The sequence below is a fragment of the Eptatretus burgeri genome, chromosome 12 (assembly GCF_056783735.1).
Source record: "Eptatretus burgeri isolate ZD-2024b chromosome 12, Ebu_testis_v1, whole genome shotgun sequence".
Lineage (NCBI taxonomy): Eukaryota > Metazoa > Chordata > Myxini > Myxiniformes > Myxinidae > Eptatretus > Eptatretus burgeri.
In genome coordinates this window covers 41,789,717-41,813,930 of record NC_140972.1, presented here as the reverse complement: position 1 = coordinate 41,813,930, position 24,214 = coordinate 41,789,717, and the positions used below count along the sequence as shown (strand labels likewise).

Genomic DNA, 24,214 nt, shown 5'->3' with positions numbered 1-24,214 from the left:
TTTTTTCTTGAAAAAACTCTGATTTTTTTTAGTTTCTGGTAACCTAAACTTCTTTTTTTTAACCTCTGGCAGTTTACCGTTTAGCTTTGTACCATTTCAGGTTATTCACTGAGCTTGAACTGCTTAAATTTCAGTAAAACTGGAAAAATGTGGGTGTTCTAAAACTTTTGACCTTAAACTTAAAAAAAAAAATGAATCAATGGTGCATGAAGGCATAATTCATGAAGATCTGTAAAGGTTATTAGTGTTGTTGCAGCTGTTAAATTCACAATTCCCTGAGTTTCTTGATGAGTTGACATTTTATGACGAGGCAACTTCAACATCAGTGGAAAAGTCAACCACCACAATTACTGCATTTGAGGGACAGAAAAACTTCATGATGTCTGGCAACATTAATATAAAGACTCACCAAAAATCAATGGCTGGTGTTCTCAGGGAGTGACGCATCATTGCTGCTTTTTTTTTTTTACAAGTAACGACAGTCAATGGTGAACATTACTTTGTGAATTGTCGTATTTCTTTGTTTCCGTATTATGACAATTAATTCTTTCACATATCACCTTGCACAAGTACCAGCATGACCAAGCTCCCTGCCATTTTGCTTCAAATGTGTACCGGTTCTTGAAGTATTGTTGCTAATTTGGAAGCTTACTGCATACAACAGCCAGGTCCTATAGATCAGCTATATCGGTAAGTGTGTGTTTCTAGTTATGGTCCCGTCCTATGTTTAATGGGTGATTAATTGTACGTGCGCTGTGAGTTATTTTGATAGTTAGGATTTAAATTACCAACAACCACAACAACACCTGCACTCGCTTCCTTCCACCATCATCCACCGGCACCAGTGCACGCATGCATGTCAGCACGTATGTGGGCGGAGTCCAGTTTGCGGAGGCGGGGTTTCTCTGGACATTGGTGTGCTGGCTTCGCCCCAAATATGGGCACAAGCGTTGCGCTCTGGCTTAGCCCCAAATATGGGCACAAGCGGTTTGCTCTGGCTTAGCCCCAAATATTGGCACAAGCGTTTCGTTCTGGCTTGGCTCCAAATATGGGCATAGAGCATTCTCTCTGCCCAATGAGGGAGTGCGAGTGGAGGATAAGAGAAGCGTGCGTGGGCCAAACGAGAGTAGTTGTTGTTGAGAGTTGTCTTCTGGTCTTGAGAGAGTTGAGAATTGTCTGCTGGTCTTCGGTTTTCAGACGTCTGGTGGTCTTCTGAAGCCATTCGTCACCTTCCTGGGGTCCTGCTAACAGAGCGTCTTCTCTTGTGGCCTGTGTGCCTGCGAGCCTGTCCCATGAGGATCGCCTGCATGGGCTTGGAGCGGCATTGTGTGGCGAGTTCGAGTCCTGCCACACCGTATCGTCGAAGACTACACGAGGCGGAGAGGTCCGAGAATAGGCTCTGACCTCCAGCTCGCCTTTCCTCGAGCTGGAGGCCTCCAATAAAGACCTGACGGGTCCGTTTCTGTGTGTGTGTGTGTGTGTGTGTGTGTGTGTGTGTGTGTGTGTGTGTGTGTGTGTGTGTGTGTGTGTGTGTGCGTGTGTGTGTGTGTGTGTGTGTGTGTGTGTGTGTGTGTGTGTGTGTGTGTGTGTGTGTGTGTGTGTGTGTGTGTGTGGTGCCAGTCTATTAAGTAAAACTGCATAAGTGCTTGTACATAAATTGCTATTCCTTCAGTATTCGGTTAACTCTGCCTTCTTGCGTGCTCCCCTGCCCCTTATAAATAAATATCCCTTTTGTTAAATGTTCCAGCTCGGTTCTGTGTTTCTTTCATTGGCTTGGCATGGTGTGTATTGAGAAATAGCGAGGCCGTAAATTGTTCATTTGGCCCGACGGGCCTTGGTAATCTCCGCTCGGGTTACACATGGTTCGAGCTCTGTAACGGCTCTTTCCGCTCGAAGTCCGTCGAGGGTGTGAATTCCCCGGTAGCTTTGTCCGCGTGGGTAATTATGTATATTGAAGTTTGGCAATTGACCCTACCCTACGCGGTCAAATTATTGGCGATTCATGGTCCAGTAAGGGACTCGTGCCTTTCGGACTTATCCAAAAGGCACGACCTCAATTCCGGTGTGTTCGGTGGAGCCGACTCTGCTGCTCCCTCGAGCGGTCATGCTCACCACCGATACCCGGCCCCGTAACAGTATGTCTTCCCAGCCAAGTGGATTGGTAGACGCGGACCAATTTATTGGCTACCTCGTTTGCCTGACCTGTTCCCATTTGACTGCATATTATGGGGAAATGTGACACCATTGTTTACTCCTCAAACTCACTTTTTGTTGGATGAACTTCGAGCTACAATGACAAATACAATGACATGAGATGACAAGTACAATTCATGAAATTATTTGGCAGGAACTGGAGAATGTTTTCAACAACTTGGATAATCGGATTGAACAATGTATTATGAAAGATGACAGTTAGGTTGAAGCCAAAACTTTTTTGAACTGTATTCAGGATAAACTCTATTACCTCTGCCACCAAAGGTGAGCAGAGGTTATGTTTTCACCCCTGACTGTGTTTATTAGTGAACATGATATTTCAAAAAGTTGTGGACGGATTCATACAAAATTTGATGGAGAAGTTGGATGTATGACGAGGACAAAATTATTCGATTTTGGGGAGGATCAGATCCGGATTCGGATCTGAGAATTTTTCATGTGATTCTTCACCATTGAATGATTTTGGATAAAACCGATATATAGCGCAATATCTCAAATAGTTATGGACAGATTCAGACAAAACTTGGTGGACATGTTGGGTGTCTGACGAGGATGAATCGACTCGATTTTGGTGAAGATTCGTATCCGGATCCAGATACAAGAATTTTTTTTTTAATTTCTAAAGTGATTCTTCTCCATTGAGAGATGCAGCCAAAAACAATATGTAGCATGATATTTCAAAACATTGTGGATCAGTTGTGACAAAACGAGGTGGAGGAGTTGGGTTGGTGACAAGAACAACCCAATTTGAGTTTGGTTCATGTCCGGATCCAGATCTGGCCTCTCAGTGGGATACAAAACGTAAACTGTGCACCCTTGCAGAGATATGCACTCGACCGAGTGCTCATTCTCGTTGAATTATGCTTTCATGCACCATTTATAGTTTGTATCTATCGTGTGTACATCAAAAGTTATAAAAGGTGAAAGTTACACATGGGCTGTGTGGGCACCCTGTAGAACAAAAATAATAATTCCTGTATTTTATTGTAATGGACATTTTAATTTGAGTGGAATGGTTGATTATTTAATTATTTTTGTAATGGGAGTTGGAATTTAGTACCAACATGGTTATTGCTTTTGTCATAGACTTATTTCGTATTTGCCAAAATCTGTTTAAAAAAAAAAAGGCATAGAACAAGATGAAACTCAGGATTGGGCAGAATCGCTCATCGATTGTTGGTCGATGGTACAGCTGTTAGCTGAGCAAAGATTTGCCCGGACAGGTGGTGGCCACGGTTGGCCCTGTGATTGGCCCTTGAGCGACAAGATATACAGCAATAATGTGTGAACAAGATGTCAACAGAGATTGACATGTGCTGCTGAGATGATCTCCACAGAAAGAGGAAGCAGATCAAGGAGTGAGAAGTTTGCGAAGTTGCTTCGCTGGAATTGCATTGCATTGAGCATGCTCAGACAGGTTCTGGTCGAAACGAAGACACTCGGAGACTCACCATGCATCGGAGCTGCGGCCTAAGTGGAGACCATCTCAGCTATTTGGGGCTCGCTGTTTCTACAAGGCTTGTGAGCTCAAGTCGTAAGTTGGGACATTTGCCAAGCTGTAAACTCACCACAGTCGGCAGAGTTGATTCTCCGCAGCGATGTGGATGTTTTAAATCCAAATGGGTATGCTTGCACAGAGACACTAAACTAAGGGCATGAGAATCATTGCACTACACATAACTTGTAATGTCATCTTCTGCTCCTGCTTTGTCCTCTGCTTTGCAATTGCCTTCATTATAAATTTATTACAATTGCCATTACTGTTTAATGCACTATCAAGTTGATCGTCATCTCAACATGCTGACATGGCTGTAACTGCCGCCCTTGTTTCAAAATTCAGGATTTTGCTGATGCATTTCAGTGAACTCTATGTTTTGTGTATTTCCTTAGTAATATTAAGGACATCTGGAAAATTAGGTTGAAGTTTGTAAGTTGTAAATAAAGAGCTAATTTTATGTTGTCAACATTCTGGCATGGTTCCTGTTTTTAGAGTGTTTGGTAAAATGCCCTGTTTACTCCAACCGCATGAAATCCGGGCTCAAACCAGCTTCTTGACTTGGAGTGTGGTTTCTGCATTTTGAGCAAAGTCACCCGACTGCGACCTGCGGGTGGTCGCGACCCCCAAGCACGTTACAATATATACTTGTCTCAATCGTCAATTATCTTGATTTGAAGAAAGGCTGACACCCAAAATGCCGCTCCACCTTTGTGCTCATGGTCGTTGGCCGAGATGGTAGTTGGTCAACGTGATAGTTGCTTGTGCTAGTTGGTCAACTTTGGTTAAGAAATTAATAATTACAAGGATGAGCGGAGCGACTACAGCCTTTGTGTTTGCAATCATTAGTAATTTGTTTTTTCTCCTATATAACCTAATAACTTGCACCATGGACGACCACATAAAAAAAAAAGATCGGAGCCAGAACCTTTTCAAAAATGTACTGATTTATTTAAATGCACATGCACCGCAGTTACCAAATAATTGTACTCTGTTATTCAGCCAAACTTGTATCACCTGACTGCTAACTTGTACAAACGAGCATGGTTTATATGCTTGCACAGGTAGTCATAGATTATATAGTTTAACTCCAATATAAAAAGTCCAATATAAAAGTCTACTTTTAATTCTCTTTATCTGTTTCTTTGCACGGAGAGTAAAAATAACTCTACTCTCTGTGCAAAGAAACATAGATATTAATATACAAACGAGACATAGCCAATACGCAATGGAGAATGATGGGAGCTCCTTTTTGTTAACCTTCTCATTGAAATCAAACTGTCAATCTTTGTGGTTCGGAACCACAGCACGAGCAGGCCGAGTTGAGTGGCATGGGGTGATGGGGAGGTGGGGTGTTCGTCCAGCGCAATGTAACAGGTTATTTTTTTCTGCTGAAGCTTGACTGCCAAAACATGGTGCACAGAATAACTGTCTCCAAACAGTCACTGGGAAGGTGAGTGTATGCGGAAAACAGCCTCACTCGGGATGTCGTCCCCAAGCAGTACCCATTCACTCACTGTACTTGGGTAGCTGCACATGGATGTTCTTCATCCAGAGGTATGTTCTCATACTACAACTTCAGGTTTCAGGTTTGTCTCCAACGTTTGCCGTTTCTATCTTGGCTTCAGCACACGACAAACAGCTGCTTCCCCCGTTCTCTGTAGGGGATTCTTTTTTTTTCTCTCATAGTAAAATACCAGCCCAAAGTCAGCATCATGACTGATCCTTTAGCATCAGGCAATTCAGATCTCCAACTGGCTGTGCGTGTTTGTGCTCAACCTCCAGAACCCTCGACACCGTCATGCCACCACCCACCCCCCCCTGCTCTCCCCCACCCTCCCATTTCTCCCTCTTCTCCCACATATATTGTGACTCTTAGATTTGGATGTGTATGGTAGGGCAGAGCCACCAGATTGTCTGCTCCTAACTTGCTGAAAATGGGTCACAATTGAGTTATGTTTAGAAAATGTATAAAGCCCAAAACGATGAATGAAATTTCCAATGTTTTAAATGTAATTACCTTCCAGTAAAGGTACTGTAAGATCCAGATGAAAGACAAAAAGAGCAAACTATGATCCTCCCCATCAGACTTGTGATATAAATTATATGTAGTCCGAAAAATAAATATAATAATGCCAATTGTATAAATATAATAGACCCAAAAGTCCTAAAAGCTCCTGAGGACCCAAAAGACCCTGAGGATCCAAAAGACCAGGAGGACCCAGACAACTCACAAGACCCTGTAGACCCTTTATGATTTGATTATAAGTGTGTGTGTGTGTGTGTGTGTGTGTGTGTGTGTGTGTGTGTGTGTGTGTGTGTGTGTGTGTGTGTGTGTGTGTGTGTGTGTCGTTTTTTTGTCGAGTTCTGATGTGGAATGTAATACACCAAAATGATTGTCATGACCTGAGTTGGTAAGGCTAAATAGCTACAAAATATCCATAAGAATTCTCATTTTTTAAAGGCACGCCATGTTAAGGTATATTAAGCAGCTTAATACATCGTCCTACCATGGCATGGCATTCTAATTACAAAATAAATAACAAAAACAATGATAACATTGCAACATAGCATATATTAATACTAATAATAATTAAAACGATAAGAAAATTCATATCAAATGACAATAATTTGGGCTGGGGGGGGGGGGGTCGGGAGGAGTCAAAGCACGGAAAGAGCAAATGGTGCGAGACCAGAAAGGAGGAGGTCGAAGACATAGAGACCACCAACCTGGCTGCAATGTGAAAGGCCCATCGACTCAGCTTCATCACCAGAGTTTCCAATGATCTGGAAGGCCTAGGTTTCCATGGCGTCAAGCTGAGCAAGGTGTCAGGCAAGAGCGCCGGCGCAGAGTGTAGAGCAGTACTCCATCAACTTCTTAAGCTGTGGATGAAGGCCTTGTTGGTGGGTAAGAGTTCAGGTGTACCAAGGAAGGACTCCGTGACTTGCTTTGGAGGCCAGTTAGAAGTGTAGTTTGCCTAAGAATCATCATTGCTGATAATGAGGACCAAAATATTGAGTGATTGAACTTCTTCTTATGCTTAAGAAAGTAGATATGGGAGGGTTTGCCAGAGATTCCTTTCAGAGAAAGAGAGATTGAGAGTGAGAGATTTGTCAGGATTGAAAGACATATTCAAAGTGTTTAACCAGCTCGTGATTCCATGAAGTTCTGTAAAGAGGGAAGAGGCTGCTGCCTGCCTAGTTCATAACAATATACCATCAAAAAGATTGGGTGATGATGGCTGTAGACTGGTTCAGAAGCAGATCGAAGGTTGGCCAGACACATGGGGCCAGCAAAGTTCGATTTGTGAAGGTTTCTGCCATTAAGTGTATCAAGTATGTCTGGACATCATCTCTGACGATTGACACAATGGATCACTTGTGTATATCCATGGATTCGTCTCAGTCAAGAAGTGTATTATGTAAAACAAGATGTGCTCCTATGGTAAACAAGAGGACAGAGATCACGTCATCCAACATTTATGCCCGTTGGAGATTCAACATATTCCGATTATTAGGAAGAAAATGAGCTCTTCAACTTGTTAACAAATGTGGACAATTTAGTTGCTATTGACCAGCTGACAATTCATTAATGAGAAAATGTACTTCATTTAATAATGCTCAGATCCACAAGTGGTGTCCTTTTGCATGGTGATGATGATTGGTTACATGGTATACTTATTGCTGTAGAGTGTTCTGTGTTCATTGGTCGAGTCCTGTTGTGTATAGTGCGAAGCAATGTTGTTTTTTTTACATAATAAAAAAATCTATTTTCAACATTTATTGTATTGGTGAACCTACAGAGCTACAAAATCAGCATAATAATCTTAATTGGATGAGGAACACCATGTGTGAGTAGAAATTAAGATGGAGTAGTTGAAAGTTCAGACAAGTCACCTTGTGGTCCGGACAAGTGGAATTTACCCATCTCTTGGTCAGGAGACAACCGAGTTTGAAAGTTGTGTACCCCTGGTATTATGCAAAAATAACAGCCTCATTGCACATTGTCTGATAGTAAAGGAAGAATGACAAGAGCGAGAATTGCTTAGCAATACATGTCCCCTCCCGCTGTGATATTTTATAAGTCCAAAAATGGCATAACTCTGTGGGAAAAGATTGATGAAACGCCCTGAAACTCGAACGTGTTCTGTAACTTTTCATAATAAAGCCATGTACCAAGTTTCAGTTGAATATGCTAAAGGGTCTGGGGAAAAAAAAACTCCGAAAAAAACAACACATGTTGGGATGGATGGACGTCAGCAAGCCTATGCTCCCCTCCGGTGAAACTGGTAAGGTTCTAATAATGTTACTTTGTCATTGAAACAGAAGAGGTGCATTAAAGATGGAGTTGATTGGTACATTTTAGATTCTGAAATGTATGAAATTCTGTTTAACTATGGGTTACAAACGTTTTGGAGAAGTGCAATGTTTTATCCACACATCACAGAAGAGTCTCGAGTAGGGGCCAACGCATGCTTACGTTAATGATTTATTTTCACCTGTTTTATCAATTGCTGATAGTTGGCATTGCTCGCTACCGAAGGACAGGGACAGCAGAGGCTGTTGTAATCTGTTGTCTCAGTGAGTCAATGTCTTTTAAAATATAGATCACATTTAAAATGCAATATATTTTAAAATATAATTTTTGTTAATATAAAATTAATTTTAGTGTTTAATTTAATATGTAAAAAATTTTATAAAAAATAATCACAAATTTAAAAGATATTGTGAGTCTGAGCATATCCTTTTGAATACCGGTATGATGGCCTGCAAAAGTATTCACCCCCGACTAATAATGCCACTTAATGAATTAAGAATTGTGTAGAAGCAATTTTTCCAAATTAACTTTTTTTATTCATAACTGAAGAGATAAAACTAAACACTGTTATAGTTGAAGGAGGTTGCATGTCAGGAATACCTGCAAAAAAACAGGTACAAGTCAAAATTCACTGGTAGCAAAAATATTCAGCCGTTTAGGTCAGTACTGGGTGGAAACGCCTTTTGCAGAAATGACTGTTATGAGTCATTATGGGTAGGTCTCTAGCAGCTTTACACAGTGAGATGGAGAAATCTTTGCCCATTCTTCATGTGAAAATTGCTCTAGTTCTGTCAAGTTGGATGGGGATCATTGACCTCCGCCATCAAAGATCGGAGGTTACTGTTTTCACCGCTGTCTGTCTGTTTGTTTGTGTGTGAACAGTATTACGGAAAAACTCTTGGAAGGATTTCGACGAAACTTGGGGGGGATTAGGTATGGTCCAAGGATCATGCCATTAGATTTTGGACTTTGTCCAAAGTCCAATATGGCCGCTATGGTGGCCATTTTGAAAAAAAATTTGAATTTTTGTTTTTGCATTTCTACATGTTTTAAGTGATTTCCAACCCCCCCAAAAAAATTTGTTAGAGAAAAAAAACCCAGAAATTTTGCACCTTTTGTTTCAAAAAAATTTAGATTTTATTAACCTCCACCATCAAAGGTGGACAGAGGTTACTGTTTTCACCCCTGTCTGTTTGTTTGTTTGTTTGTGAACAGTATTACGGAAAAACTCCTTGACGGATTTTGACGAAACTTGGTGGGGGGATTAGGTATGGTCCAAGGATCATGCCATCAGATTTTGGACTTTGTCCAAAGTCCAATATGGCCGCTATGGTGGCCATTTTGAAAAAAAATTTGAATTTTTGTTTTTGCATTTCTACATGTTTTGGAGAAGTGAACCAAGTGATTTCCAACCCCCCAAAAAAAATTTGTTAGAGAAAAAAACCCAGAAATTTTGCACCTTTTGTTTCAAAAAAATTTAGATTTTATTAACCTCCGCCATCAAAGGTGGACAGAGGTTACCGTTTTCACCCCTGTCTGTTTGTTTGTTTGTTTGTGAACAGTATTACGGAAAAACTCCTTGACGGATTTTGACGAAACTTGGTGGGGGGATTAGGTATGGTCCAAGGATCATGCCATTAGATTTTGGACTTGGTCCAAAGTCCAATATGGCCGCTATGGTGGCCATTTTGAAAAAAATATTTGATTCTTTATTTGCATTTCTACATGTTTTAAGTGATTTCCAACAAAAAACATGCCAAAATTATAATTGCGGCTGATTTTGGAACTTCAGGTGGATATACCCATGTAAAATCAATTTCTGTCTCAAGGAATCGAGTTATGACAAATGAATTGAGTATGTAAAAGTTAAAAGCAAAAGGGAAAGTTGCAAACTATAACTCTGTGAGCACTGTTGACGTCAAATTGAATGAATAGGATATCAGGTTCATTTGAGTGACCTAGCAGTATTGGCGGCGGAGGTTTTGCACTCTACCGAGTGCTCCCCCTCTAGTTGATGGACTGCAATCTTCAAGTCTCATGATAAATGTTCAATTGGGTTCAAGTCAGGACTTTGACATTGGCCACTCAAGAACATTTCATTTCTTCTTATTCAGACACTCCAGTGTGGTGTTAGCTTTGTGCTTCAGATCATTGTCTTGCTGAAATGTGAATCTCCGACTCAGTTTCAGATTCTTGGCTGACACAAGCAGGTTTTCATCAATGATTCTCCTGTACTTTGTACCATCCATTGTCCCTTCTATCCTGAGAAGCTTGACAGTTCCTGCTGATGAAAAGCAGCCCCATAACATGATGATGCTGGCACCATGCTTGACAGTAGGGATGGTGTTGACTGGGTGATGTGCAGTGTTAGGCTTGTGAAAGACATAACGCTTTGAATTTAGACCAAAAAATTCAATTTTTGTCTCGTTTCACCGCAAAACATTTCTCCACATGCCTGCAGTATCATGAAGATGCTTTTTCGCAAACTCTATATGTGCTTTAAGATGCATCTTTTTCAGGAATGGCTTTTTTGCCACTTGTCCATAGAAGCCAGCTTTGTGAAGAGTAGGGATGTTGTTGATTGATGAACACTGACCCTCATCTTGGATATAGAGTCTTGCAGATCTTTCAAAGTCATTGGATTTACAGTGACATCCAAACAAGTTTCCTGCTTGCCCAGCTGCTGAGTTTAGATGGATGACCTGATCTGGGTAGATTGTAGAGTATGGGTGGTATGATTTGTCTTCCTCTTCTTACTGATAGATTTCACTGAAAATGAGTGAAATCTTCTTGTAACCCTCTCCTGAACGGTGCTTCTCCACCACGTTGTCTGATTTCTTAAGAAAGCTCCTTGGTCTTCATGTTTGCCTTATTGGCTGACCAAGTGAGTTCCACATAAAGCTTCTTAGATAAGTGGTGGAACTTAATTTTTCAGTGCAATCACTGATTCCATCCATGTGAAACCTATGACACTTATTTTGTAACCTTACAAACAAATAATTTGCTCCTGAAGTGATTTAGAGTTCATTAGGCAAAGGGTTTGAATACTTGTCAAAGTGAGAATCATATGATTTTTCTTTTAATCTGACTTATTCACATTTTATCTGCATTTTCAGCTTTATCACTTTTGAATAGTTTGTGGAAAACTGTATATTAAGTTTGATTTGAGGGCATGGCATCAAAATGTGAAATACGCCCAGGTGGCATCAAAATGTAAAAACGTTGGAGAGGAGTGAATACTTTTGCAGGCCACTGTATAGATCATTCATTCTCACATCTAAGGCAATCATTGACACTGCAATGAAAAGGTCTTTCGATCCCCTCCCCCCCACCCCAATATATTGGAGCGAAGTTATTATGATTTGACCATAAGTGACAAATGCACAGATTCTGTGTAACATCTGCCACCACAGCAAATTTCAGCATTTCTCTCAGGCCTTGTAGTGTACCTCAAGCCATGGACACGACTATCACAACTGAGCAGCCTTTGTCACGTTTCAAGCTTGCCAGTCCAGCCTGTAATGTAAAGCCTATGGGCTCAACTAGCGTTCCCGTGCTGCCTTTAGCGCCGTTTAACAAAGTTATCCAATTTAACCAGATGTTGATTTTATGCCTTGTATGTGGACTATGTAGTCCAAGTTAGCTGCCTTGTGTGCCAGTCAGTGAGTCTGCACAGTTCCTAGATCTACATTACCCCCACCTGCCCCCACCACCCTCCTTCCAAGTGAGGCTTAGCATTGTTAAATACTTGGTCTTGTCTTAATTGTAATATATCTGTAAAATTGGGCAGGTGTCAGTTATTCAAAACTCAACAGGAATAAAAACTATAAATAGTGGTTTAAAAAAAAAAAGGTTTCACACAAGTTGTCACAAGCACTGCACTTCCTCGATGTCACTGCAAGTAAGTTTCTTTATTTATCTTTTTTACTCACATACTCACTGATGGTAAATATGAAGTTAACATAATTGTAGAGGCCTTACTTCCAGGTGTGGAATCTGTAGATAGATATACTGATACTAAATCAGAGAAACTGTATACCCTGAGAGCTCAAAGCTGTGACTTTTATTACAATACTTTGTCTCTAAATATTTGATCTGCTTCGGGAAGACACTTCAATGTCGAAAGGCTAAATTCCATTGAGGGGACATCTATTTATTACATACTAAATTATGCTGGAAATTTACACCCCCAAACCCCATTTGAATGCACCAAGTATGAAATGGAGCTTTTGTTTTTTCCTCTAATTTAATATGTTCATACCCATTATTACTCGTTTTTGTGTTATTCTTCCTTTTCTCCTTATGTATATCCATCCCCCATACCCTAGTACTTGGGCAAATTGGGAACTCGACTTAAAATATATGTTAAAAAACAGGAAAGATGAATTGAAACAAAACTTTTCATTGGTCATTCTCCAAGGAATTTGAGGGCGGTTCAATGTTAGTGTGGGCTCTTTGGTATAGTGCATGTAAAAATATTTAATTGCTGAAGCTTTGTGCAATGATATTATCAAATCAGAGCAAATTTTACATGAAGTGACATTCAACACTGGTCAAAGCATTCTGGGTAAAACAAGGATGGCACCCAGGTGTATCATTAAGTTCATTGTTGAAGGAACATTAAGCATCAAACAGCTGCAATTCACAGGAAGCTGTCTTCACAATTTCATGCTGCATGTCTTTCACATCGTTGTGTGTTTAAATGGTGCAATGAGTTAAAAAATGCCTGTGAATTGGTGAGTGACCTTGAGTATCCGCATATATGCAAACTATGGTCATACATTAAACATGTTATGCCTGGTGTTGGCTTAATGGTTAGAGTGGTTGGCTTGGGATCCTAGGATCCTGAGTTCAAATCCCATTCGGTTGTTGAATTAATATCAGGTGGGGTTGACTCTGCCTGGCATCCTTCCAAGGTTGGCAAAATGAGTACCAGCTTGCTGGTGTCCTGTGTTGGGTGGCGACCCGTCCAGCATTGTGCTCTGTCGCCAAGGAGACTGCTTCGGCAGCACCAATGCTCTGCACAGAGTATGGTCCCAATGGATTAAACATGTTGAACTGCTAATTTTGGAGAATCACTACATTACTCGATGTGAAATTTCAGAAGATTGGTGGAAGTGTGTTAACAATCATTCATTGTCCCCTGAAGTTCAATAAGGTTAGTGAAAGGTGGGTACCAAGGACCCTATGTTTAATCAAGAGGAAACTCTCGTTGCCATTGCAACAGATTCTCTGGAACGCAACCAGAGGGAGAGAGATGATTTATTGAAGAAGATTTTACGACGTGAAGAATACTGGGGCCATTGATTCGTACCAGACACAAAGTGATCCAGCATTGGGGTGGAGGCGACCTTCCTCCCCACTAACCCCAGAAAAAAATGATTTTCTGCTCATCACCTTGAAAGGATTTCATAGTGATGTTTTGATAATTTAATGGTTTAATTCTTTTGGAATTTCTTGAATGTGGGAAAACCATGAATGCACATTCCAAGAGTAACTTTTTAAGCATCGGAGTGAGATGAGCAATATGTCGAGAATAGCGAGGTGTGCTGTCTCAGGGAATGAACAATAATATTCACCCTCATATATGCAAACGATGGTCTCGGGGCATGTACAATAATGTTTACCCTCACATGGCAAATGTGACCACTGCTACTCCAACAGTGATGAGTGGGGAAGTTCTAAATCATTCCCCATACAGTCCAGGCTTATCACCTTGTGATTTTCATCTCTGGAATAATCTAAGAGCATCTTGGTGATATTGAATTTACGATTGATTAAGATGTTCATTGCACATGTTTTAAATGGCTGTGTATCTGTCCCAAGGATTTATATCCACGTGTCATCAAGGTGTTACCAAATCGATGGGACAAGTCAGTATTATGTACTGTATGTCTAGTTCAAGGGAAATACCTTGAGAACGAGCAATAGGATTTATTGGGAGCACTCGTGTACGAGGGCAATGGAAAGTTGTATGAATGAGATACATAGTCCAAGAAATGACGTTTTAAAGTTTTTTTTTCAGTACGGATATATGTTATTGGTAAAGAAATCTTACTTTTTTTCCGAACAAATATACGTATGTTTTAAAAACAAAGGGTTGTTGTCAAGACATCTCATTCCGATAACATTTTGAATGCTTAGTTGTTGTTTTTTACTACTTTTTTTTTTAAGGGGTGAAGTAAAATTTTAAATAGATACATGTTTTGAGGAATGACTGGATGCAGTAATTATCAGTTTTAGAAGTTCCTACCAATGTCACTTTTTACTTTTTCAATGCTTCAGTGCAAAGTACCAACTCTATATGGTACCTGATGGAGTATAAACAGTTTTGAACGGTTTTACTTTATCATGTTAATAAAAATGAGCAGAAAAATATTCAAACCAAGTCCATTTACCCATCCCCATACAATAATCTGGCAGGAGGCCATGCTTACACTTTGTCATATGGCAATGTAGAGTCACTCATTTTCTTTTATGTGAACGCATGACTGATAGCATGAACAGGAAAAGATGAATTGGAGGGAGGCGAGAGCTATCAACTGATCATTTGTGTTACATAGTTGAATTGTTTTGCCATTTTGATAAGAAAGTTGCATGTGGAGTGTTGGCCATGTCTTAACTTGGTTTGTATCTTCACAGATGTCCCTGGTTGACTTGGGGAAGCGCCTGCTTGAGGCGGCTCGAAAAGGAGAAGAGGATGAAGTCCTTAACCTCATGACCAATGGAGCTCCCTTCACAACTGATTGGGTACACAGTGGATTTGGCATATTGCAGTCGATTTATAGATTGTTCTTTGTCCCAAATAAGGAGCCCAGATGGTGCAATTTTATTTACTGTCTATATAAATTGGTGTAGTTTTCGAGCCCTTTCTACCCCACTGCCCATTCCCCTTCCCTTTCTTCCCTTTCTTCCCCTTTTTCCCTTTTTCCCTTTCCTACAGCCTCCAATACCTGCCTCTTAATTTTCCAACGGTGTGATAAAGGGAGTTGTGGAGTCACATGTGAACATGGAAATTCAATTAGCAGCGTAGACTAAAAGAGTAATTAGAATAAATAGATGCATGCTTTATAATTGCGAGAAGTTATGCTAGGTACCGAATGATGCCCATTCCAATGACTATGCCATCCCCTGCCACCCATTCCAATGATGATGCTATCCTATGATGATGCAGTCCCGTGCCCCTTTGTTCCAATGACTATGCCATTTTATGACAATGCCATCTCACGCTGCCCTATCCTATGAAGATGCCATACATAGGGAGAAAAAGTTGGATAACTATGGCATCATTGCTCATGTGGTTTGGCAGCCATACTGGATTTTAGCTAAGACCTTTCAAAACTCTCTTCTCTTAAACAGCCCAACCGATCAATTCAAAAATTTAAGTGTGTCATCGACTACCCATGTGATCATTTCTAAGTTTAAAAATGGCAAAACTCTGTGAACAATTGATGAAACGCCCTGAAAGTCGAACTTGTTCTGAAACTTATCACAATCAAGCCATGTACCAAGTTTCACTTTAATGTGTTAAAGGTTTGGGTAAAAAGTCTGAAAACCTACAGGTGAGACCGACAGAAGGGGAGCAAACCTATAATCCCCTCGAGTGAAACTGGTAGGGAATTAATAACAAGAGCAAGAATTGCTTAGCAATACATGTCCCTAAAGGCTCTGTCACACCTTGACGATTGAGCCAGCATATGCCTGACGTATGCAAAATTTGGCTAAAACGCTGGCACACGTTGAATGCGTTATGGGTAAGTTTGTATACGTTAAGAGCACGCTGGCATGCGTCGTAGCACGCTGGCATACATCGTAGTACGCTGGCATACGTCTTTGTACGCTGGCATACGTCGTAGTATGCCGAGGTGTTAGACAAATTTTCCATGCTTGAAATTTTTTGACATATGCCAGCATATGACTCACACGTTCCGCATAATGCTGGCCATAAGTTGTAGGCACGTTACGCGATCGTTGACACACGTCGACACACGTTACTTGTAAGTTACTCATAAGTCGAAACACGTCGAGGTAATGTTTAGCATACCCGAAACTTATTTCTAACCTATGAGTAACGTGTTGTTGGCACATTACGCGATCGTTGACACACGTCGACACACGTTACTTGTACGTCACTCATAAGTCGAAACATGTCAATGTAATGGTTAGCGTCAGTGTTCCAGACTCCCTGGTTTTTATTTTATTTTATTTTTTTCTTTGGTATGACAGTGATGTTAACACTTCGATTTCTAGTGCGGTTATGATATAATATAATTAATAGGCTGCCGCTCAACGATTTAAATCATAACCGCACTAGAAATCGAAGTGTCAACATCACCGTCATACCGAATTAAAAAAAACAAACAAAAAAAAAAACGGAGTCTGGAACACTGACGCTAACCATTACATTGACGTGTTTCGACGTATGAGTAACGTGTGTCAACGATCGCGTAACGTGCCTACAACTTATGCCAGCGTATGTGGAATGTGTGTCATACGTCGATAAATTTTCAACATGCTGAAAATGTATCGACGTACTCGGCGTATGGCGACGTATGCCAGCGTATTACGACATATGCCAGCATACTTCGATGTATGCCAGCATGCTATTAACGTATACAAAACTTACCCATAACGTATTCGACGTGTGCCAGCTTGGTTCGGCAAATTTTTCATACGTCGGCATACGCTGGCTAATACGTCAAGGTGTGACAGTGGCTTCACACTTCGATGTCTGCTGCGGTTATGATTTGAATCGTCAAGCCGCAGCTTATTAATAGCCTACGCCACGTGATCGTCAGCGATACGCTGCCGCGCTACGCATAAGTTAGACTATCGTTGGGCATAGGTTGTGAACGCCGACAACATGCTCAGTATTCGTTGGTATAAGTTATCTATATGTGATTTAAACGTTCTGTGTACGTTACTAATACGTTATGCATACGTCCAACACGTTTTTATATGCCCAAAAATTAAAAAAAACATCAATAGTTCAGTGTACGCCAGCGTTTTACATACATTTTGAGACCTTGCCATATGCTGGCTAAAACGTCAAGGTGTGACAGGGCCTTTACCAATGTGATATTTCCTAAGTCCAAAAAGGGCATAACTGTGAAAAATTGACAACATGCCATGAAACTCGAACTTGTTCTCTAACATATAATATCACCCAGGCTGGTGAAACTAGATTGGCTGTACTACCGAAGTCCGTCGGAAGGCAAAAAAATATATTAAAAAATTGGCTTTTGCAATGTTATACATTTTCTCCTTTAAGGTCTGACATGTGACATGTACTCTACACATGCTTTCTTTCCACAGTTAGGTACGTCTCCATTGCACTTGGCTTCCCAGTTTGGGCACTACAGCACGGCAGAGGTACTTCTGCGTGCAGGTGTGAGCCGAGATGCGCGCACCAAGGTGGACAAAACTCCATTACATATGGCGGCAGCTGCAGGGCATGTGAATATTGTGGAGTTACTCCTTAAGGTTGGGCCTTTCTCACATCGATGAATCTGATCAAATTTTATGCATGACCATGACAAACATTTCGTTTTTTTCCAGTAATGAAAAAGTAATAGTTTACTCAATACCAGAATCGATATTTAAAATATATATGCTTTTGAAAAGTCAGGGAAGGTGTATCAAATTTAATGTTTATTGAACTTAACCATATAAACCATAACATCCCAAACTGATCAAGATGGTACTAGCTCTGTCAGGTGGGTAACGGTTCAGAAGCAAGGTCCGGATAGGTAGTTTGAACGTGGGATCAATGGAGGGGAGAGGAGTTGATGTGGTGGAGATGATGCAGAAAAGGATGTTGGAAGTGTTGTGTGTGCAGCAGACTAGATGGAAAGGGGAAAGGGTGAGGAGTTTGGAAGGAGGTACAAGCTGTTGTACACAGGAGGGCATGAAGGAGTGATGACGTTGGAATAATAGTATTGGAAGAGCTCAGTAAGGTGGTGGTTCAGAGTTAAAATAAGGGAGGGACGGATGGATAGTTATGGCTTATGACATGTTTGGTAATGGAGGCAAATAGTGTGTGTCATGTTGATTATATGGGCCATAAACGGGAAGGATTGAGGTAGAAAAGCAGGAGTTTAGGAATTCACTGCAGAGGATTATGGGAATGGTTGAGCTGGAGGTGATGCTGTGCATTGCTAAGGACTTCATTGCACATGTGGGAGTAGCAGAACCAGGTGAAGAGAAATGCGTTGGTAAATTTGTTTGGGGAACGAGGAATAGAGAGGACCGGGAGCTGGTGGCGAGGAATGGGATGGCCAGAGCTGGTTCTTTCTTTCAGAAGCAGGACACTCCCAAAATTACTTACAGGAGTGGACAGCATAGAATGAAGTTAGATTTGTAGTTCGTGAGAAAGCAACAGTTGTGGAGGATCAAGGACTGTAAGGCAGTCTCCTTCTAATTTGTCCTTCAGCACTGCTGTTGGTATTTCCCCCCTCTCTACTGTTCCTTTTGATCTGTTGCATCCTGATCCATTCAGTGTTCTAGCTCTTTAATGAGCCTTGACTCTATACAGAAATAAAAACTTTTGCTGGAATAATCCAACCTGTGGAACATAACTATTCAATCTATCTGTATTTGATTGAATTGTGTGTTGATGATTGAGATATACCCACCCCTCTTTATATAAGCTTATTTGGACTATATATACACACCAATCTGACAATGTCGTCCATTAATATTATCATACATACTGCAAGGCTTATATTTATAACTGCAGAATATCAAGATGCTCATGGCCAGGCTATCGCATGGCACTGGCTCTTATGGAAGGCGGGATATATGGTGTCCTAAAAAAATACAACTTTTAAAATGCTTCGTTTGATCCTAAATAAGCAGTAATTTTGTGACATGCTTCATTTCTTGTTGCAGAGACCCTGAAGTTTATTTCGATACCAAGCAAGCGCCAGAAAAATGCCAAGACTGAACGTACAACAACGGACGAAAATTGTTGAACTTTGGCACCAGACGAAAAGTGTCATACAGGTGCAACGTCTTTACTCGAGACATTTCGGTATCCACTTGCGCCATGCACCAAACTTTCGGAAAATAAAGTACACCATCGCAAAGTTTACCAATGTGGGAACCATCTGTGACCTTCACAAGGGTCACAGTGGTTGGAAGAGGACAGGTCGTAGTGAAGAAAATGTGGAAATGGTGAGACAGGCGGTCGTTCAGAGTCCAAAAAAATCGATTCGACGACTTTCTGCCGAGACAAACATTCATAAGAGCACCGTTCAGAGGATCCTTCGCCAAGACATTCATGCCTTTCCATACAAAATTCAAACGGAAACGGTGCTTATTGATCAACAGAAACGCAAACGACTAGACTTTGCAAATTGGTTATCAGGAAAGTTGGAGGAAGATGCAGACTTCCTCAAAAAACTTCACATGACGGACGAATGCCATGCTCACTTGTCCGGGAGGTAAACAAGCAAAACTTTCGGTACTGGGGAACTGAAAATCCTGGTAATGCATCAACTGAACTGGTGCGTCGCTCTGTTCTCAAAGTCACCATGTGGGTGGCGGTTGGTTGGTATGGGATAATTGGTCCATACCTCTTTGAAGATGACCAGGGACGCACTTACATGGTAAACCAGAGGAACTATCGCGAAATGATTCAGGTATTCTATCTGCCTGAGCTACATACTCAGGCCCGTAGGAGAAACAACCTAATCCAGATGAGAACCCAGTGGTTCCAGCAGGATGGGGCACCGCCCCATACAGCCAGGGAAACAAGGCGTTTTCTCAACCAACATTTTGAGGGCCGCTTTATCTCCCTCTACGAAGACGTTGAGTGGCCACCGTATTCCCCTGACCTTACTCCTCCAGACTTCTTCTTGTGGGGGTATCTCAAGCACAGGATCTATGGAAACCCTAGGCCTTAGACTCTTGATCAGCTGAAGGAAAACATCCACCGAGAAATCCAGAACATTCCTCAGGAAACGTTTCCCAAAGTGATGGAGAACATGACAACGCATTTGCAGGCAGTGATCGGACAACGTGGAGCCTACGTCGAACATGTGGTCTAAAAGAAAACGACGATTCTATACCAAAATTTAAATTTTGGTGGCAATTTTGACATTAGGACAATAAACTTCAACCTTTCAGCTTTCTATCCAGCCATATATCTTTTTAAAAAATATATGTTATGACCATCCTCTTTGCAGATGAAAAGTTGTATTTTTTTGGGACACCCTGTATATGACTTGAGAACGATTGTGCGAACATTGTGGAAGACAAATTTCCGATGAACAAGAGCTATAGACAGCACCAATCTCCAGATTATGAATAGTATAATGGAAACATTGGTGCTATTAACTCCCTAACAGAGGAACAAGCTGGACTCTTGGGAGAAGGAACAAGAAAAAGAAAAACATAGAGGTCATAACCTAGAAAAATATGATGTAAAGTAAATTGCATTGTAATGCTATTGATCGTTATTCCAGTATTTGGGACTTTTGCTTTGGCTAATAACCTAGAATATGTAATGGATGTCCCTGTACTAATGGCTGCAGAATGGTGCTGAGATAAATGCCAAGGACATGCTGAAAATGACAGCACTGCACTGGGCATCTGAGCATGGACATGTACGTGTTGTGGATCTTCTGCTACACAGTCGTGCTGACGTGTATGCTGTAAGCAAGTTTGACAAAACTGCATTGGACATCGCACTTGACCAAGGTCACGTTCAACTCGTGTCCATGTTACAGGCAAGCTGAGCAGAACATAAATGTCTCCTGGTATATTTTTTTGTATATGGATGAATGATGTATTTTTTTTCTCTCTTGCATGCCCTTATTTAAACACCTTTTTGCGAGTGTTGCATTTTTTTTACTCTTGATACCTGCTCCCTTTGGAAGCAAAATATTACATCGGTGAATCACTTGCACTGTCGTGTCTTCAAGTAAAAATTGCAAGTACAAAAGCAGAAACCTAGGTATGTTTTTTTATCTACAAAATGCATGCTGTATGTATAACATGACAGGGACGTCGCCTCTGGATAACTCCGAGAGGATTGCGTGTCTTTTAATAGACTTCGATCGCCAGTTACCCCTGAACTTCCCGCAGAATCCTAAATTCAGAATCGTGTTGCCAGAGACAAAAGCCTGAGTCTTGTTTCAGCGAGTACCATGATGCTGACCGCTACGTAACAGACCTCAGTCAGTCGGCCGAGCGGAATCAACAACACATAATCGCATATGAGATTGAATATGGTGAATTAATCCGTGCTGGCCAAATGCCTCAGCAGTCTTATACCGCCATCAGAATGAGAAGGAATAAAAATGCAAGTATTTACAATGGCAGGCAAAGAAGTATTTACAGTGAGAACAATAGAATGACATATATGCGCAACAATCGCAACACGTACTGCATCCATTCCCACTAATCCCCTACGTGACAGACCTGCCCTCAAAACCTTATCAATGACAACATGCGACAGTACAGTATGCGACAGGGGTAACCTTCCTGGGTCAGATTGCGGTTGTGTGTGTCGGGGTGGTGCTGAGGTGTCGTCCACTACACAGCCGTCTCCTTGGGTTAGAATGAGGGGATTCCTTCAGATGGGTGCCTAGAATGTCCTCTCCCTAAGAGAGGATGATCACCTGTCTTTGTTATCATCTGAGCTCAAGCGTTTGAATTTTAGTATCGCAGCACTCTCTGAGGTTCTGAGACCAGATAGTGGTGAGAACATAGCGTGTGGTTACACCGACTATTGGTCTGGTTGCTGTGATGGTTACCATGCCCAAGGCTGATCCACCAGCTGTTGAGTTAGATGTCAGGGGTGTTACTATCCCTCTTGCTGACCCTCCAACCAACTCTGATCCACCTTCGTTTGTGGAAAACACAGGCTGGGTGAACCTTGTGAAATGGGGTAAAGCTCCTGGGATCTGACGCATCCACGAAGTACTTCTAAAGGCTGGTGGAAATGCTGCATTCATGTCATTGCATGCAGTTTTGTGCTCTGCCTGGAACACAGGCATCATCCCAACTGACTGGAAAAGGGGCCTTGTTGTCCCTCTCTGGAAAAAGAAGGGTGATCGCCAAGACTGCAACAACTACCGAGGGGTGACACTGCTCTCAGTGCCGGGCAAGGTCTTTGCTCGGATAATTCTTGATGGGGTTCACCACCATCTGCTTGAGCACCAATGTCCAGAGTCGGCAGGCTTTACACCGAAGAGGTCGATTGACCATATACTTACCCTTCGGGTCCTCACCGAATGCAAACGATATTTTCGGCAGGGATTGCTTGCAGCCTATCCTGATCTCTGCAAAGCGTTCAATTCGGTGAAATTGGATGCCGTCTGGAGGATTCTTGGTCTTCATGGGGTGCCACCCAACCTGATCAATCTGATTGCTCAACTATACTCTGGTACTGAGAGTGTTGTGAGATGAGGTGATACCATCTCCGACTTATTTACAGTTGTTACTAGAGTTTGTCAGGTGTGTGTACTGGCCCCCATACATTTCAGCACTTATATAGACTGGATTCTGTGGAGGATGTGGGAGAGACCAAGCTATGGTGCATCATTTGGGAACGTCAACATCTCTGACCTTGATTTCACAGATGATGCAGTCATCTTTGCGGAGACTCATGATATCCTTTTTGGGCGCCCTCGAGGTACTGAATGATGCGTCGGATCCACTGGGATTACGGGTTACCTGGGTCAAAACTAAGATCCAGGCTTTCAATGACATCTTGGATGTTATCTTTTCTGTACCTGTTCGTGGTGAGGATGTTGATGTCACCAAGAGATTCACTTACCTTGGCAGTGATATTCATGTCTTTGCTGGCTGTGAGCCTGAGGTCAATAGACGTCTGGGTCGGGCCTGGGGAGTACTTGATTCATTGGATCAATGGGGTGTGGCGCTGTGTCGGTACCTGTGCAGAGGACGAAAGTCCGAGTCTTCACGTCCTTGGTGCTTCCATTCTTGCTCTACGGATGTGACTTGGACTGTGACCAAGGGTCTGAGACGGAGACTTAATTCCTTTGGAACCAGTTATCTTCTGAGAATCCTTGGCTATCGCTGATGGGACGTTGTGTACAACGAGCGGTTGCTGTGAGAGACTAATATTATTTGGTACCTGCATACTCTGTGAGCATCAGCTGTGGCTGTATGGACATGTGGCTTATTTTCCTGATGCTGATCCTGCTCACCAGATTCTCTCAGCGATGGAGCCTCGTGAGTGGTGGAGGCCAATGGCCATCCATGTGCCTCGTGGTTGCAACAGGTTGATCGGCATCTCAAGGAGATGGGGATGGGCCAGGCATCTGCTTGGGGGATGGCCAGATGGAGGTTCATGGAGTAAAGTGGATGCAGCAACGTGCTGCTCTGGCGCATGCTCACGTACCTGACCTGACCTGACCTGACCTGACCTGAGTACAGTATGCTGGCATCATGCATTAGCTGTGGAAGGAAGAGATGGGTGATTGGCAAAGAATGATGGGATGAGTGATTGTTCAAAAAGATGAGAATAGATAGAAATAAGTGGATGCAGTACAGATCCCCTGCGCACCTTACACTTAACTCTGCTCCCACATCCTGACAAAAACCGGAACCCTCCTTGATTGTTCCCCTCCTGCTCCTCGCACAGCCACGGCACCTGCCTTTCCCCTGTGAAGCAATAACATCACTTGAGCATGTATTTAATGCGTCTCCTGGCAGGATGCCCGGTCGCCATAGATGAGCCAGAGGGTCGAGCAACGGAACTATCGGACGTGGGAATGCAAAAGCAAAGGTGTGCAAACAAATAAGGAGGAGAGCAAAAGGACAGAGACAGAAGATGCAGGAAAGATTGAATGACGAGGATGAATGGTGTGATGAGAAATTAATCGGTAAAGCGTGAAGGAGAGTGAATGAAAGAACGCAAGCGAGCAACGCAAAGCGAAAGGAATCGTTGAGAGGATGACGCAAAGAGGGAAGGATGAAAGGAGACTCACGTTCATGCGAATAATAATAATACTTGATTGAGCTCCGAACAGAGTCTGTAACCCTCTGAAGCTGCAAAGCTTCGAATCTCTCAGTCTTTATATGCCCTTCTCCTTCTCCACAGTGTCTCTATGGACAGGCTTTTATAGATCTGCAAAAGCCCCCTATGCTGGAGCCTACCCCTCCCACTCGTCTGTGGGAGGATCCACCCATAGCCTGGTTCCAAGTGGGATATC

At 42.0% G+C, this 24,214-nt stretch overlaps 1 protein-coding gene across 2 annotated transcripts in view; it reads left to right on the top strand.

The window, feature by feature from the left end:
• LOC147015494 (GA-binding protein subunit beta-2-like) overlaps nt 1-24,214 on the top strand; it is an 80,104-nt gene that overhangs the window by 21,216 nt on the left and 34,674 nt on the right. Inside the window, exons 2-5 of one of the 2 annotated variants that reach the window (XM_085850280.1) lie at nt 1,198-1,384; nt 14,670-14,777; nt 17,343-17,510; nt 20,564-20,758. In XM_085850280.1, the coding sequence (XP_085706406.1) occupies nt 14,670-14,777; nt 17,343-17,510; nt 20,564-20,758 (471 nt within the window). In that variant the 5' untranslated portion in view covers nt 1,198-1,384. The remainder of the gene's footprint in view (nt 1-1,197; nt 1,385-14,669; nt 14,778-17,342; nt 17,511-20,563; nt 20,759-24,214) is intronic. The other variant, XM_085850279.1, reaches the window with a different exon arrangement.